General features: G+C 35.4%; 1 protein-coding gene across 1 annotated transcript; it reads left to right on the plus strand.

Moving 5' to 3' along the window:
• Positions 1–1,934: 1,934 nt before the first annotated feature.
• LOC132026186 (large ribosomal subunit protein uL23-like) lies at positions 1,935–2,449 on the plus strand. The gene has a single exon (XM_059414105.1). It carries the CDS (start codon positions 1,936–1,938, stop codon positions 2,404–2,406), a length of 471 nt encoding a protein of 156 aa, XP_059270088.1. The 5' UTR covers position 1,935; the 3' UTR covers positions 2,407–2,449.
• Positions 2,450–15,037: the final 12,588 nt, after the last annotated feature.

The raw sequence follows: 15,037 nt of genomic DNA on the forward strand, positions 1-15,037 counted from the left end.
GTTCCTTTTACCACTTGTAGTAACATATTCATAGGTTCAGAGATTAGAATGTGAAATCTTTGGGAGACCGCTGTTCTGCCTGCCAAATAAGGTAACCCCCTCATTCTCTATGTAATGAACCACAACTAAATCATTGTATTGTATATCAATATTAACCACTGAAGGCATAACAACACTTTTTCATGGACATTAAGAGTTTGGTAAAGGTTTATTTCTACATAGTGTGAGAGCCACCACCAACTGAAAGAAATGTTGTTTATGTGTCAGTTAAACACATTTCAAAAAGACTAGAGAAGGAAATACTAAGATAAGAATTGGAGGTCATACCAAAAGAAACACATAATTGAAGAATGAGTTATTCTTGAGTTGACTCTAGTTACCTGCCATTCACTCACAAAGGAATTTCCTGGGAAGGCCCCTTTGAGGAGCAGTCTTAGATTTTAAGGGCAGCATGTGTAAATCAGTATAGCTCCACACATGTTTCGTGTTTGTCCAGCAGAAAGACATTATACTCTTGATGACTAGATGTCAGAGATGGCAAAAATAAATGTCTAGTCATTTCCTTATTTGGTTGTGGAGAGGAGCAATCTTAGTTTGGTTGATGGTTAGATTCTCTGGTATCCCAATTTGGAATTTGTTTTCCTCTGTTTATCCAAAAATTCTCCTTTTTCATTCAACCTAATTTAAGACCTTCTTGACTTCAACTTCAAAAGATTATCTTCCTAATTATAAACACCGATTAAATACAAGTCTCAAATGCTACAGTAAATCATGGAGTAGTACATTTGGATGCTACATAAATTTTAGATGGTGATAAATAATTGTAGCCTAGTCTAATTATCATATGTGACAGTAGGTTTGCATAGCTATGAAAAGTGTTAGCATCCATTAACATTTTCTATAAGCAATTAGCTAATAGGTGCATTTGCACATCCATATGTACAAAGGCACAATATGTGATAAGAATACAAACATTATCTTCATTTTGACTTAATTATATTCAATGTTACAATGTCAGTGCATTATTGCATAAATGAAAGTACAAATTAATATTTTAAATACAAGTCCTAAAACAACTCAAGGAAAAGAAATTTTCTTCAAATTTCCCTTTCTCTGTAGAGACAATATAGACTTTCTTTGCTACTCTTTAGACAAAGACCAAAGAAGATTTGCAAATATTTTCACCTAAGAAAAAGAATTTCCCTTTTCTTCAAGAGTTTTTGATAATTTCTTTGCTGTCGATATCAGCCCTTTGATAGTACTCGGAACATAGTAAAAATAATAGAAAAACAATGTGTTGAGGTTGTCTTTCTTGCCCTGCTACCTTCAAGTAAAGAAAGTTAACTGCTGAGCACAGCAGTGCTCAAAGAATCCATGCAGTGAGCAGCTGCCTACTTTGGGAAAACATGTGTTTAAAAATACCTTCTGCTCCAGGTAATTTTGCTTTTACAGTCCAATAAGTTTCAGCTGTTCTCAAGGACAAAACTCAGGAAATCAAGATGTTTCAATAGAAACTGCTCTAAATGTTTAATGGACAGAGTTACTATTTGGCTGCATCCACCTAAAGCTAGTAGATCAATGACTTTGATTATATGTTCCATTCTGTCCAATAATAATTTAGACTAATTCCATGTCTAGGATTAAGGTTTTTTTGATTGACCAATCACAGCGACATGGTCACCAAGAGTCAAAATTTTTGATTTCCCTGAGTTCTGAATTCTGAATTAAAATCAAATTAAGATTTCAATTTTGAAAGTCACCATTTTAAATTCGGGAGATTAAAGATGACTCCTCTAAGTAGATCATGGAGAACACTCTAACTATTTTTGTAGTCAGTTCTGCTTCTTCATGACAATGGATTTTGATGGTATCGTCACCACTGGAGAAAGTAGTCACAAATAAAAAATAAAAGGGGTTGAGGTCCCTTTTACGAAGATGGCGCCGAAAGCTAAGAAGGAAGCCCCTGCACCTCCCAAAGCCGAAGCCAAAGCAAAGGCTTTGAAAGCCAAGAAAGCGGTGCTGAAAGGCGTCCACAGTCACAAAAAAAAGAAGATCCGCACATCACCTACGTTCCGAGGACCCAAGACTCTGCGTCTCCGAAGGCAACCCAAATACCCTCGAAAGAGCGCCCGCAGGAGAAACAAGCTTGACCACTATGCCATCATCAAGTTCCCCGTGACTACTGAGTCAGCCATGAAGAAAATAGAAGACAACAACACACTTGTGTTCATTGTGGATGTCAAGGCCAACAAGCACCAGATCAAACAGGCTGTGAAGAAGCTCTATGACATTGATGTAGCCAAGGTCAACACCTTAATCAGGCCTGATGGAGAGAAGAAGGCATACGTTCGGCTGGCCCCTGACTATGATGCTTTGGATGTTGCCAACAAAATTGGGATCATCTAAACTGAGTCCAGCTGGCTAAATCTAAATACAGTTTTTTCATGATTAAAAAAAAAAAGGGGGGGGGGGGTTGAGGTAAAACTAACTTTATGAACATATATGGTTACTCTTAGCTTTTTACATTTTTAAGAAAATAATGCATTTTTACCTTAAGGATTTATATCATATTTCAAAATTAAGTTAATATTTAAACTTTATGCCAAATAAAAATTATAATGCACTTACACTGTCATGACTAAGGATTTTTTTTTATTTAATCAAAAAGAGAAAAAAGTGAGTTACTATTTTGCCCACAAGATATCAAATAATTTAATGTTTGCAAACATTCATTTATTTGGCCCATATGCTCACATTCAATTAATATATTTGTCATTCAGGATTTGGAGTTTTTGCTTGTTCCTTCTTTTAAGAGCAGATTTTTCAGAGGTAATACAGTACTTACTTCAGGCAATATTAAGTTATAACTATAATGTCACAATTAACAAGGGTGAAATAAAAATAGTTCATTCAGTAGAAATAAACAGTATGAATAACAGCACATATTTTACTTTTGTTGCTAATTTTTGGCATGTATAGTCAAAACCTGAGATTTGTATCATTATTTATGCCTTTGAATTTTGAAGACATAATTTCAGAATGTAAAGCAATCTAATTAAAAACTCCTTGATTCCTTCCTCCATTTTTATTAATCATAGCTCCATTGATTTCAAGAGATTGAGATATTCCATCAGTCTGTCAATCTGTCCTGTTGACTTGATAAGGGAAGAATCTAACAAATTATGAGTCAGTTTCACCATACTTTATTACACAAGTTGATCTAACAAATTTCAGTTTTTAATAAACAATTCAATTTAGTGAAGATTTGATCACTTACAGTTCATGCTGTTAAGATAAACATATTTAATCCAAATCACCCTTCAAATTAATCTAGTTAGACTCCAGTTGTTCATTTATTTATTCCATAATGCATTTGCTGAATACTTATTACATAAATGGATCTGTGGAAAGAGGGGCATATAGTTGATCATGTCAAGATTATGATGAGCTTGACAAAGTTTATAATTCACAGGTTTTGAGACACAAACATATCACCATTATCCAAGGTGGTGATTACTGGGAGTAATAATCCTACTGATATAATAATTCAAAGGGGCAGAGTGTTCTATAGTTAAAACAACCAGTTAGGCATCACAGAAGAGGTGGTGACTCAAATGGACTTTAAAATGTAGGGGAGGTTTGTTTTTGTTTTTGTTTTTGTTTTTGTTTTTTTTAAGAGAGAGAGAGAGAGAGAAAGATCACAAGTAGGCAGAGAGGCAGGCAGAGGGGGGTGGGAAGCAGGCTCCCCGCTGAGCAGAGAGCCCAATGCAGGGCTCCATCCCAGTACCCAAGATCATGACCTGAGCAGAAGGCAGAGGCTTAACCCACTGAGCCACCCAGGTGCCCCTGTAGGGGAGGTTTTTATAGACTATAGTGAAGTACAGGAAAAGCAAAAATACTAAAAGGACAAAGGCACTGTGGATGAAAAGGGCAATGCTCTTTAGTGAATGCAAATTTATTTCAGATACAAGGATGTGAACTTTATGCATTTATGTTTTAGTGACCCTATTAATTAGAAAGCTAGAAAATAGACTGGGACAATTTTGAAGTCTTAAAAAATGTTTACAATTTTAAACTAGTTGCATGGAAGAAGAGAAAAGAAAAAAAAAAGAAGAAGAAGAGAAAATATTTGATTGGGAAACCAATAGTAAAAAGTACACATATAAAAGGAATAAGGGAGTTAATTTTTCATTTTGATACTATATATATATTGATGTATGTATAAAAACCAAATAATAGTGAGGTTAAGAGAAAGAAAGAGTAATGATAAAACCAAGGAAAACATGGTGGTATGAAAGGCACTGGATAGCAAGGAAGAAGCTAACGCCTTTCTCTGGGAAGAATTCTTGAAAAGGTGTTATACTTTGGGGAAAGTTAGACTTTAATTCTGGTGAGCACATAAAGAGAAATATTATTGAAAAAATTTAAACATATACATACTTCAATCGCTGTAAAGCAAAACAAGACATATACCGGGATGGAAAGAGACTTGAGAAATACTGAGTGAAATAAAATGATAGATGCTTTGTCTTACACTTAGAGTAACTGCATAAAATATAAGTAGCAAGGAAGAATATAAGCTATAGGAGGTAGACACATGACACAACTAAGATTAAGCTGGCATTTTGGTTTCGGTGGGACTTTTAACTAATCTTAATTTTATAGAGAGTATTTCTTTTCTTTGATAGGCAGTGTTCAGTAGTTTTAATTCTCATGATTCTTCGCAGTGTGACTATAGGTTGGACTTAGTATGCCCTCTCACTTGTCACCATTAGCCAGTCCTACACACAATTCAACTCCCACGATTATACAAACTCAAATGAACCAAACATATAGGGTTTGGTTCCTGTGCATGGATTATAAAAATAAGTAGTATGGATAAACACTCTTGGTCAAGCCCTAATCCAGATTTAAATATCTTTTTCTGAGAATGTCATTCTTGTCTATTGCTCTGTGTCCTATCAAATGCAAAAGGCTAGTTACACTGAGTAGCAAACACTTTTCAAATCTTAGTACCTTTAACAACCGAAGTTTATTCTGTCTCACTCTGCATGTCAGTTGCTGGATCCTGGGGCTGTACTTCTGACCCTATCATTCCAGGACACAGACTGACAAGGTAGCTGTTGTTTTGACCTTGAAGCCCATCGTAGCAAAAGAGGATATCAAAAGGATCTCTTGAGGAAATAAAATACCTACAGCCTGGAAAAAGCATGCCTCAATGTGCTCATATTGGTTAAAACTATTTCTATGGTCATATCCAACAACAAGAGATTTAGAAAGTATAATCCTACTATGCTCTTAGAGCACGGACAGCTGGAAATATTTGGCAAACAATGGTAGTGATTACCAAATACGTAAAAAGAACACAAACTGTGAAGTCAGATATACCTGTGTCAAAATCATCTATTTAAATTTACAGCTTCAGTTTCGATATTGGCAAAGTGAGTATAATGTCAACCATCAGTGTTATTACTATAATTGCATTTGATGTGGAATGATGGGGCTCCTGGATGTCTCAGATGGCTAAGCATTTGCCTTCAGCTCAAGTCATGATCCCAGGATCCTGGGATCAAGTCCCATGTTGGACTCCCTGCTCAGTGGGGAGTTCCTTCTCTCTCTCCCTCTGCCTATCTCTCCACCTCTTTGTGCTCTCTCTCTCTCTAATAAATAAAAAAATCTTAAAAAAAAAAATCAAGGGAGAACTGGGATAGAAACTCGTATCTACATGATGCTGACAATGTTGCTCTTGGGGTGGGGGGAAAGAGACAACTGGGTGGCTCCATTGGTTAAGTAACTGACTTTTGCTTTCAGCTCAGGTCAAGATCTTAGAGCCATGGGTTCAAGCCCCGTGTCAACTCCCTGCTCAGCAGAAAGTCTGCTTCTCTCTCCACCTTTCTTCTGCCTTGTGCTCTCTCTCACTCACTCACTCTCTCTCTCAAATAAATAAATTAGTTAATAAATAAAATATTTTCAAAAATAAATAAAATGATACATAAGAAATAACATTTCAATAAACAGTTATTAAAATCTTTGTGCAAATGCAGAAAATATGAACAATATTGTACATTTTTCAACTTCTGAATACCCTCTCATAAACAGTTGATACTATGGTACTTTGCTACTTAGCAACATGCATCATCAAGAATATGTTTAGGAGAACTTAAGTTCTTTAAAAAGGATGTGCTAGAACTGTCTAGAATCTAATTCATGGAGTTTAATTATATTTAATGGAAATTTTTTTTCCTATGTAGGACTTGTAAAATCTGGGGAGCTCATATGTTTTAAATTGTTGTGAGTTATTCTGTACCAATGGTACAATGGTGGACTTTTTTGTTGGTGGTGTTTTGTTTTGTTTAGGTAGCAGATACTCATTCGTGCTGCTCACCTTGACTAGAAATGCTCAGTAACCTGATCTCCCTGAAAAACATATCTTGGAGCCTCTAGTCTTAAATACGATCTAACACATGTTCATTTAACTTAGCTCTTTTAAAGCCAAGCTTAAGCTTATACATGAATCTGTACATTTTCTACTGAATTACTCTGCATGTTCCTAAGTTTTAATGATATAAAACTGACTTAACTGTACCATCAAATTATAAAAACCTAATGCTGAAAATTAATCCTTCATTTATAAAATCAGGAGTCGTTTGACTTGGCATTAATCTTTATTGTCATTATGAACTTAATTTGTTCCTCAAATTAATTTCTTTCCCTATTATAATAATGAAGATATTAAGCTCTTCACATTAGAATCCCTTTAAAATTTAATCTTGCATCTTCTACAAGTGAAAAATTCTCCTATTCATGTAGCAATGCCCTGCTTTATCAGATGATGTAAACCTACCTGATTTTTTTTGATGACCCTGGAGCCGAAGAGAGTTGTAGGTAAAAGGAGGAAGTTTGAGAAGAGATGTTGCCTCCTTTGATGGACAGCTTGGCCTGAGGAAAGCAGAGTTAGCAGTTCTACTCACTGATCTGGAAATGCAAGCCATTTAAGTAGCACTAAAGGCCAATGAACTAGAACTGCTGTAGTTACACTATGTATATAATTAAATTATTTAAAAGGATATTGGAAATAACCATTTCAGCAAAATAGCATGTAGTATTATTGAAGTAGCTGACAAACTCAATTGTGTGTGTGAGAGAAAAGTGTAAATAATGTTCCCTTCAATGTGATATTGCGTTTATTTTCAAAATATAGCAGAAACAATGTTTCTGTTTCAGGGAAGATATACTATGGATACACATCCTACTTTTAGTAAGTGTCAGTGTTCTAACCTCATTTATAGATGTTTATTAAAATTTTAAGAAGGGAATTAAGATTCTTTACCTCAGAATGAAGTTAAATAAGATTCTTTATTGGCTATTTGATTGGTTGATTTTTTGCTTTCTTATTTTGAACATATTTTATTCTTTTATAGCTTAATCCATAAAATTATGTTCCAATTGTGACCTTTGGCAGTTGCATACTTTCTAACAGTGGTTTTGCCAACTCTTGATTAGTAGGAGAATTATTTTGATAGAACTCTAATACAAAATATGAAATAGATGGAATTCATGAGGAAGGAAAGAATGTTTGAGGATGATGGTGGGTTAACCTCACGCTACTCTATAAGTGGAGCTGATTCAGATAGTCCATTGTCTTTAGAAGCTCATGGGATTTATTATATGTTACTTCATGTATTTAGAATGTCTGCCTTTAGGTTATTGGTGAAATCATACTTTCAATACATGCTTGTTTAATCTAGAATCTATCTTTCAGATATTCAGTCTGGCTTAAGGACAAGAACTCTAGAGTCTGAGTACTTGGGTTTAAATCCAAGGTCTGCAAATTACTGTTTAAAATTGGGGTAAAGTGGGTAAATATTTTCTACCTAAGTTTTCTTATCTTTAAATGAAGATGATAATATTGTATTGTTATATAGATTAAATAATATTGCTCATACATAGTTTTTAAAATATAATTATTATCCTTCATGCTATTACTTGCCACAGTTACCTCACATTTATGTGCTTATGCCTTTTTCTGTGTCGTAACCTACAACCTATGGTTGACTTTGTTCAGACTGGAACTCCTGAAGATCAATTCACAAAAGACTCAGTAATTGTATTTTTATTTTCTATAAATCTTTAAAGCCTGATACTAGAGAATAACCTTTAATATTTTAAAGGTGAATTAACCTATGGTGATAAACTGTTTAATAATCTTTTCTGGTGGCCTAATCAGATAAAAAAAGATGTATTTTCAAAAGGAAATGGGTAAGTAACAAAGAGTGTATTCATAGAAGTAACTTTATTTTGAAATTAAAATTAATGCCCTGAAGCTATATGAATCAATGGGGTAGATCTCAGAAACAGAGTAGTGGGGGAGTAGTTCACAACAAAGGAAAAATTTTCAGTAGGTGCCAACATTTCAATTCAAGCCTTGGGATAGACCTTCATGAAAACATTCAGAGAGCCTGGGGACAAAAAACCATGTGGATACAATTAATTGCTTGCTAACATAGTCTGCAACAGGATATAATGAGTCTGGACTAGTTTGGAGACTAATGCATTTCCAGATTCTGTTGAGACAGACAATCACTTGTGAAAGAGAGCTACTACTTGCCAGTTTTCATTCTTTTTACATGAGTTTCTTGACTTTGCAAAAGACCTCAGTAGAAAGAAGAGTTGGAGGTACATCCAAATGCATGAGAACTGAGGAAGAAACTGTGGATGAAACTGATTCAAATTTAAAGACTGCCTAATAGTGCTTGCATGGCTCTGTTGGTTAAGCATCTGCCTTTGGCTCAGGTCATGATCTCAGAGTCTTGGGATCAAACCCAATCTCAGGCTCCCTGCTCAGTGGGGAGCCTGCTTCTCCCTCTACTCCCAGCTCATTATCTCTGTTGTTATCTCTGTCTGTCTGTCTCAAATAAATAAATAAAATCTTCAAAAGAAAATAAAATAAGGACCACCTAAATCCAGGGATCTACAAGCACAGAACTTACTGAAGCACCTAAGAGAAGAGTCTGGAGATCTCTGGCTATACTAGCTAGAAGTTCTTAGTGAATCTTCTTTCCATGCTAATACATGTATCTATACATTTTCTACCAAATTATTCTGTACTGTTCCTAAATTTTGATGACATAAAACTGACTTAGTTGTATCACTGAATTGTAAAAATTTGATGTTGAAAATTAATCAATGTAGAAAGTCAGAGTAGTTCAACTTGACATTAATTTTTCATTATCTTTATTATTTTAATTTATTCCTCAAATTAATTGGTCTTTTCATATTATGATCATAAAGATACTAGGTTCTTAACATTAGAATCTTTTTAAAATTTAAAACTGTAGAAAACTGGACAAATCATCAAAATATATTCCTTTACAATCTCTAGAAAATGACCAAAAGAAATAAACAAAACTTTATCTTGGTTTTCCTACAGACTTTCTGTTGATAGCTTCTTAGCCCTCCTTACTAAACCTGCTTCTTCATCTAATCATCAAATAACAGTGTTTTGACAGTTTCATCTTTCCCTTTCCCCTTTTTAGATTTGTCAAGCATTCTTCAGAACTCATCCAATTTTAGAGTTTTAAACCATGTATATCGATGATTCCTGCAAAGATATTTACAATTCTATCTTTTTAGCTCCAGGTCCGGATCTCCATTGCCACTTCCCCACCTGAATATATAAAAGGGGATTTCAAATAACATCCAAATAAAGCAGTCATTATCATCAGCTATATACACAACTTCTTCTCTGTTTTCTAGGTCATATGCAACTTAACTATGTTATGTTTTGTGTAGTGATACAAGTTTGATACAAGCTGTCTTGTTATCTTTCATCTCTCTCATGCAAAACAGTCAAAAAATCCATCCTGGCTATCAATACCTACAGCTTCCAAAATTCAGGTACTTGTTTTAACTTGCCTGAATAATTGTGGTTACTTTTATTTTTTTCCTTTCTCCAGTATCACTTGTATTAGTTCATCAAAATTGTTCATAAGTTTTAGATGTTTGATGAAGCCTTTGAACATTATTCTGTACTCTGCATATTAACCCCAAGTATATTGATTACATATCATATTTATTTAATTTTTATCTGCTCATTTTGGCACTTTGAAGACACATGACCTGTCCTAGTCATTTCTGGTTTTATAAAATTGAACACAGTACCTAACTTCTAAGAGATGAAGACATTGAACAGCCATTTCTGGCTATATCAATACATACCTTTTAATCATTTATTTAAAATTCAATTTACTACAAAGTACATTGACTTTTATCCATAATTTATTTCAAGTTATTAAATGATTATTTTTATTGAAATAGAGCAAATCAGGCATAAACAGGGTAGAAAAGAATAAATCTTATTAAAATATATGGATAAATTAGGCTACTTTTAGCTGTAAGGGAGAGAAAACACAGCTCAAACTGGATTGAACAATAAGAAATGCATTATTAAGGGGGAAAAAACACATTCAAAGGTGAGGATGAGGTGGGACTAGCTTTTCTGTTACAGTAGCTTAATCCACAATGTGGGGATAAGGAGCTGGGGTAGTTTCAGATGTTATATCCCAGTTGCGATCATTTAAAGAGCAAAAATGGAAACTATAGGGGTGCCTGGGTGGCTCAGTGGATTAAACCTCTGACTTCAGCTCAGCTCATGATCCCAGGGTCCTGGAATCCAGCCCTGAATTGAGCTCTCTGCTCAGCGGGGAGTCTGCTTCCTCCTCTCTCTCTCTGCTTGCTTCTCTGCCTACTTGTGATCTCTGTCTGTCAAATAAATAAAATCTTAAAAAAAAAAAATGGAAACTATAAGTTTCTATGACTCTTTCTTAGGAGCGAGAAAGATTTTTGATAACATCTCTAATTAATTTCTTGTTATTCTCGTTGCCCCTTATTGGGTTATCTGCCCATTCTTAAACCTATAATTGTTAAAGGGAAAGAGATTATTATATTTGAGTTAGAATATGCATAATCCAATTCTTGGAATTTATTGCAGTGGATAAAAGGGGGGAGGGTGGGAGAAAATGGGAAGGGTCACAATTCTCCAGGGTGATGTGAGAATGTCTGAACAAGAAATTTCGCCCTTAGTAAGGCCTAAGGGGGAAATAAATGCAAGGAAAATGATCAATAGTGTTCTCTATACCTAAGAGTTAATTATGCACTGAACCTAACCCAGCCAAGACTCTAAGCTTCTTATTGGTCCACCTTTCTGTTTATTTGGTAGAAGGCACATTGTTAACTGGCTATTGAAGAAGAGAACATATATTATATTAGATTTTTCCCTCTTCATATATTCCTCTAAATTCAGTCCCACATTACCCTCTAATTTTTCCATCATGGAATACTAATCTTTAAGAATTGATTCTCCTCTGAAGTTACAGAACAATTTGATTTTGAAAGCTACATGGTATATGAAAACAATTTAAATGACATGCTTTGGGTTTTCCTGTACTTTGTAATGTTTTATTTCATGATTCAGTTTTTCTAGATCCTGACTTTTTCTTTTTTTCAGAACAGACTCTGACTCTGTTCTTTTTTCACATGGGTCTTGCAAGTATCTTTTCGATAAATAGCTACTTAGAGCTGTCCTACATTAGTATATATATGGATAGAGTTTAGAAATGAAAGCTAAAACAAAAGCTTAAAAATACTATGAATATTGTGGGGTGCCTGGGTGGCTCAGTGGGTTAAAGCCTCGGCCTTTGGCTCAGGTCATAATCCCAGGGTTTTGGGATTCAGTCCCACATCAGGCTCTCTGCTCAGCAGGGAGCCTGTTTCCTCTTCTCTCTCTCTGCCTGCCTCTCTGCCTACTTGTGATCTCTCTCTGTCATATAAACAAATTAAAAAAAAATCTTAAATTAAAAAAATACTATGAATTTTTTAATGAAAACAATTCTGGAATGATTGCAGTGGTGCTGGTTTGCTGGTTTTCAAGTTTGATCATAAGATAGTTTTACTTTCTCTGAGAATTAGCATACACAAAGATGAAATGTTGTAGTTATAAGTTGAGACAAGTTGATATCTTATTTAATTTTTTATATACAACACTAACATTTGCATCCCAAAATGCAGCTCTGTGGATATAATATCCATTTCATTTTATATCATTTTATTCTAAAAAGTAACATTATCTCCTCTGTTGCCAAATTAGTGGAAAATTCCATTATAAATAAAATTATGTGTATTACTACAAAGTATGTGATAGTCATATTTGCTATTTTAAAATTATTTGAAGTTTAATTATAACATTATTTTAGTGGGAAAGAAATCTAGTGGATGATGTAGATTATTTTGCTTTCCTATAAAATTTTATATTTAAATTAACCATATTTCTATTTAATGCAAATTCAGCATTATATTATGTACCCTATAAAATAAATGAAACCTAAATTACTGCATTTTGCACAGTCAGTACTTATAAAATGATATCTAGAGAATTTTGTTTCTGCACAGCAAACAAAATATAATATTAGTAATTCTGTGACTTTTAAACAGTTGATTTTGTTGGGATGAAGATGAGCAAGTTTTCATTATACTGTTAAGTAAGATATTTAGAATAAAAAAAAATGAAGATATGTAAAAATCCTCATTGTCCCCTGCTCTGCTACATATCATTCTCATGTAGCTAATTCTACTGGTTCAACCAATAAGTGTAACACTGGAGTGATGGTAGAGTTTAAGATCGGTCTTACAAATGCAGAATTTGAGATATACCTTACAGATGCTCCATCCATAACCAGCTTTCTAGTAAGGTAGATATTTAGACTAACAGTTCTAATTTCAAACAACTCTCATACCACTTTGGTGAAGCTATTATCTCTGAAAAAATGGCAATATTGGAATTAAAAAAAAAGAAAGAAAACTCTTGTATAATGCTAATAGTAAAGAAGTAGTTTTCTCTAATAATAGTTTAAGTAGACCTGAGGAGATTGGAGGGGCAGAATGACTCATCAGAGGTATCACCAGGGCACAAAAAGTATTATTTTACATATATATCAGTATCACAGCGCGAGTCTGAGTTTTCATGGATCAGAGAACCCAAGTTTGGTGACTGCTATAGTGTTTGAAGCAGTTCCATTATCTTAATTATATCTTTCAATTTTATAGTAGCTTGTTACCTTGGACAGCTGTTATCCAGGGCCAGATTCAGACTTGCAAGGTGGCTCCAAGAGGGAATGCAATTTGGCTTTTGAAAAATTCACTAAATGCAAAAGGCATTCAAATAATCACAAGACTGTCAAGAAGATGGTATTTGTGTCAGTTAAGGTACAATCAGAAGTTTGCTCATGAACACTTAATATAAAGAATTATTAACTAGTAAAGGACTAAATGGGAAAAAGGACTATGCTAAGGAATACAGTACAAGAAGAAAGCACTACCTCTGGGACCTGGGGCTGAGGGAGAGTGAATAAAGAGGAAATGAGTGCTCAGAAGATGCACTTTCCAGTCCCTCAATGCTAAGATTCTGACCCAGTTGCAAAGGGCAAACAGCAACCACAGGAACATACAGACTGTCATTGACAAAGAAACTTGCCAGAGTTCTGAGCCTAAGGTGCCCTGAAGGAGCAGCCTGCTGGGTGGCAGAGAAACTCGATAGCAAGTTCAGCAGTCTGGCACTGAGTCATCGGAATAGCTCACAGATGGTGGAGAAATTCACTGGATAGTGCTGTAGTGTTGAAGCTGATTCACAAGGAGTGTCCTAGGTAGCTGAGAAACTCCCTGGTGGATGGACTGGAGTTGATCCAAGGGAATGATTCACTAAGTGCTGCCTACATTTTCTGGAGCATGCAAATGGGTTACAGCTAGTCTTAAGGAATGCCCCCCAGGAGGCCAAGAAATTCACTAGTGCATGTGGGCAGAGTGGAGGCCCTCCGCTAGGACTCCTGAGGTGAGTGCTGCTGGCCTCCAGCATACTGGATGGCAGCCGTGTTGAAGAAGAAACAGTACCCAAGACCAGGGGGGGAAGTCCTGCCTCTGCCCTAGTCTGGCAGTATCACCCCAGCATTCTCTGTTTACGTAGCTTCTAACTGCACTGTCTGGCAATGGAGAAATGTTGATAGGGCACAGCACTATTATGACAAGGAAGGGCAAAGAAGAAGGGATTAGCTGAGAGGCAAGAAATGGATAACCATTACAGTGACTATTGGTGTGGTGAACATGTTTAGTAATTTCTCTTATACTTGGATTTACATTATAAAAATCCTGTTAAATTTTAGACTACATTTTGGTGGTGCCTGGGTGGCTGTCAGTTAAGCGTCTGCCTTCAGCTCAGATCATGATCCCAGGGTGCTGGGATTGAGCCCCGTGTCAGGCACAGGGTCTGCTCTTCTTTCTCCCTCTGTACTCCTGTTTGCTCACACTCACTCACTTGCTCTCTCTCTCTTTCTTTCAAATGAATAAATAAAAAAATCTTTAAAAAAATGGGGAAAGGCTACATTTTGAGTGTTGCTAACTGTTCAGTGAACAGCTTATGTGATGCTTCAAATTCTTTTCGTCTCGCCTTCTTCCTGTCCTTTCATACCTTTTCCACCTGAGCCACTCTTGCTGTGACTCAGAAACATGTTGGTTTCCCATATAGACCAGATTAACTCACACAGAAGTATGGTGGGGGAGGGGGGCTTAACTATCCTTAGGATAGATTTTGAATAATGAAGCACAACGGAGGAGAAGGAACCAGAAGATTGGTTACTTCTCTGTGTCTTCCTCCAGTAGATTCTTCCAAAGATACTAGCTGGGTCTGTTTTAAGGAGAGAATAGAGCTTGGTAATAAATTAACTTATTTTCTTTCCATTAGTCTTTGTAACATGTTATTTTTAGCATTTCTTTCATTGCCTAGGCCTCATAACTACCAATACATTAATACCAAGTCTTTCTTTGGGTATTTGTTTTCTTTAAAATTTGCTTGGGGGAAAAGCCTTATCGAGTTCCAGTGCTGCCTTACATGAAACACAATGTACGCTGAACCATCTGCCAACATATGGTAGCATGGTCCAGTAGCCAATTGAAATGGACCACAGAGCCAAGGGATTGAAGTAGGATAAGA

This window comes from Mustela nigripes, chromosome 10 (assembly GCF_022355385.1).
Source record: "Mustela nigripes isolate SB6536 chromosome 10, MUSNIG.SB6536, whole genome shotgun sequence".
NCBI classification, from domain to species: Eukaryota; Metazoa; Chordata; class Mammalia; order Carnivora; family Mustelidae; genus Mustela; species Mustela nigripes.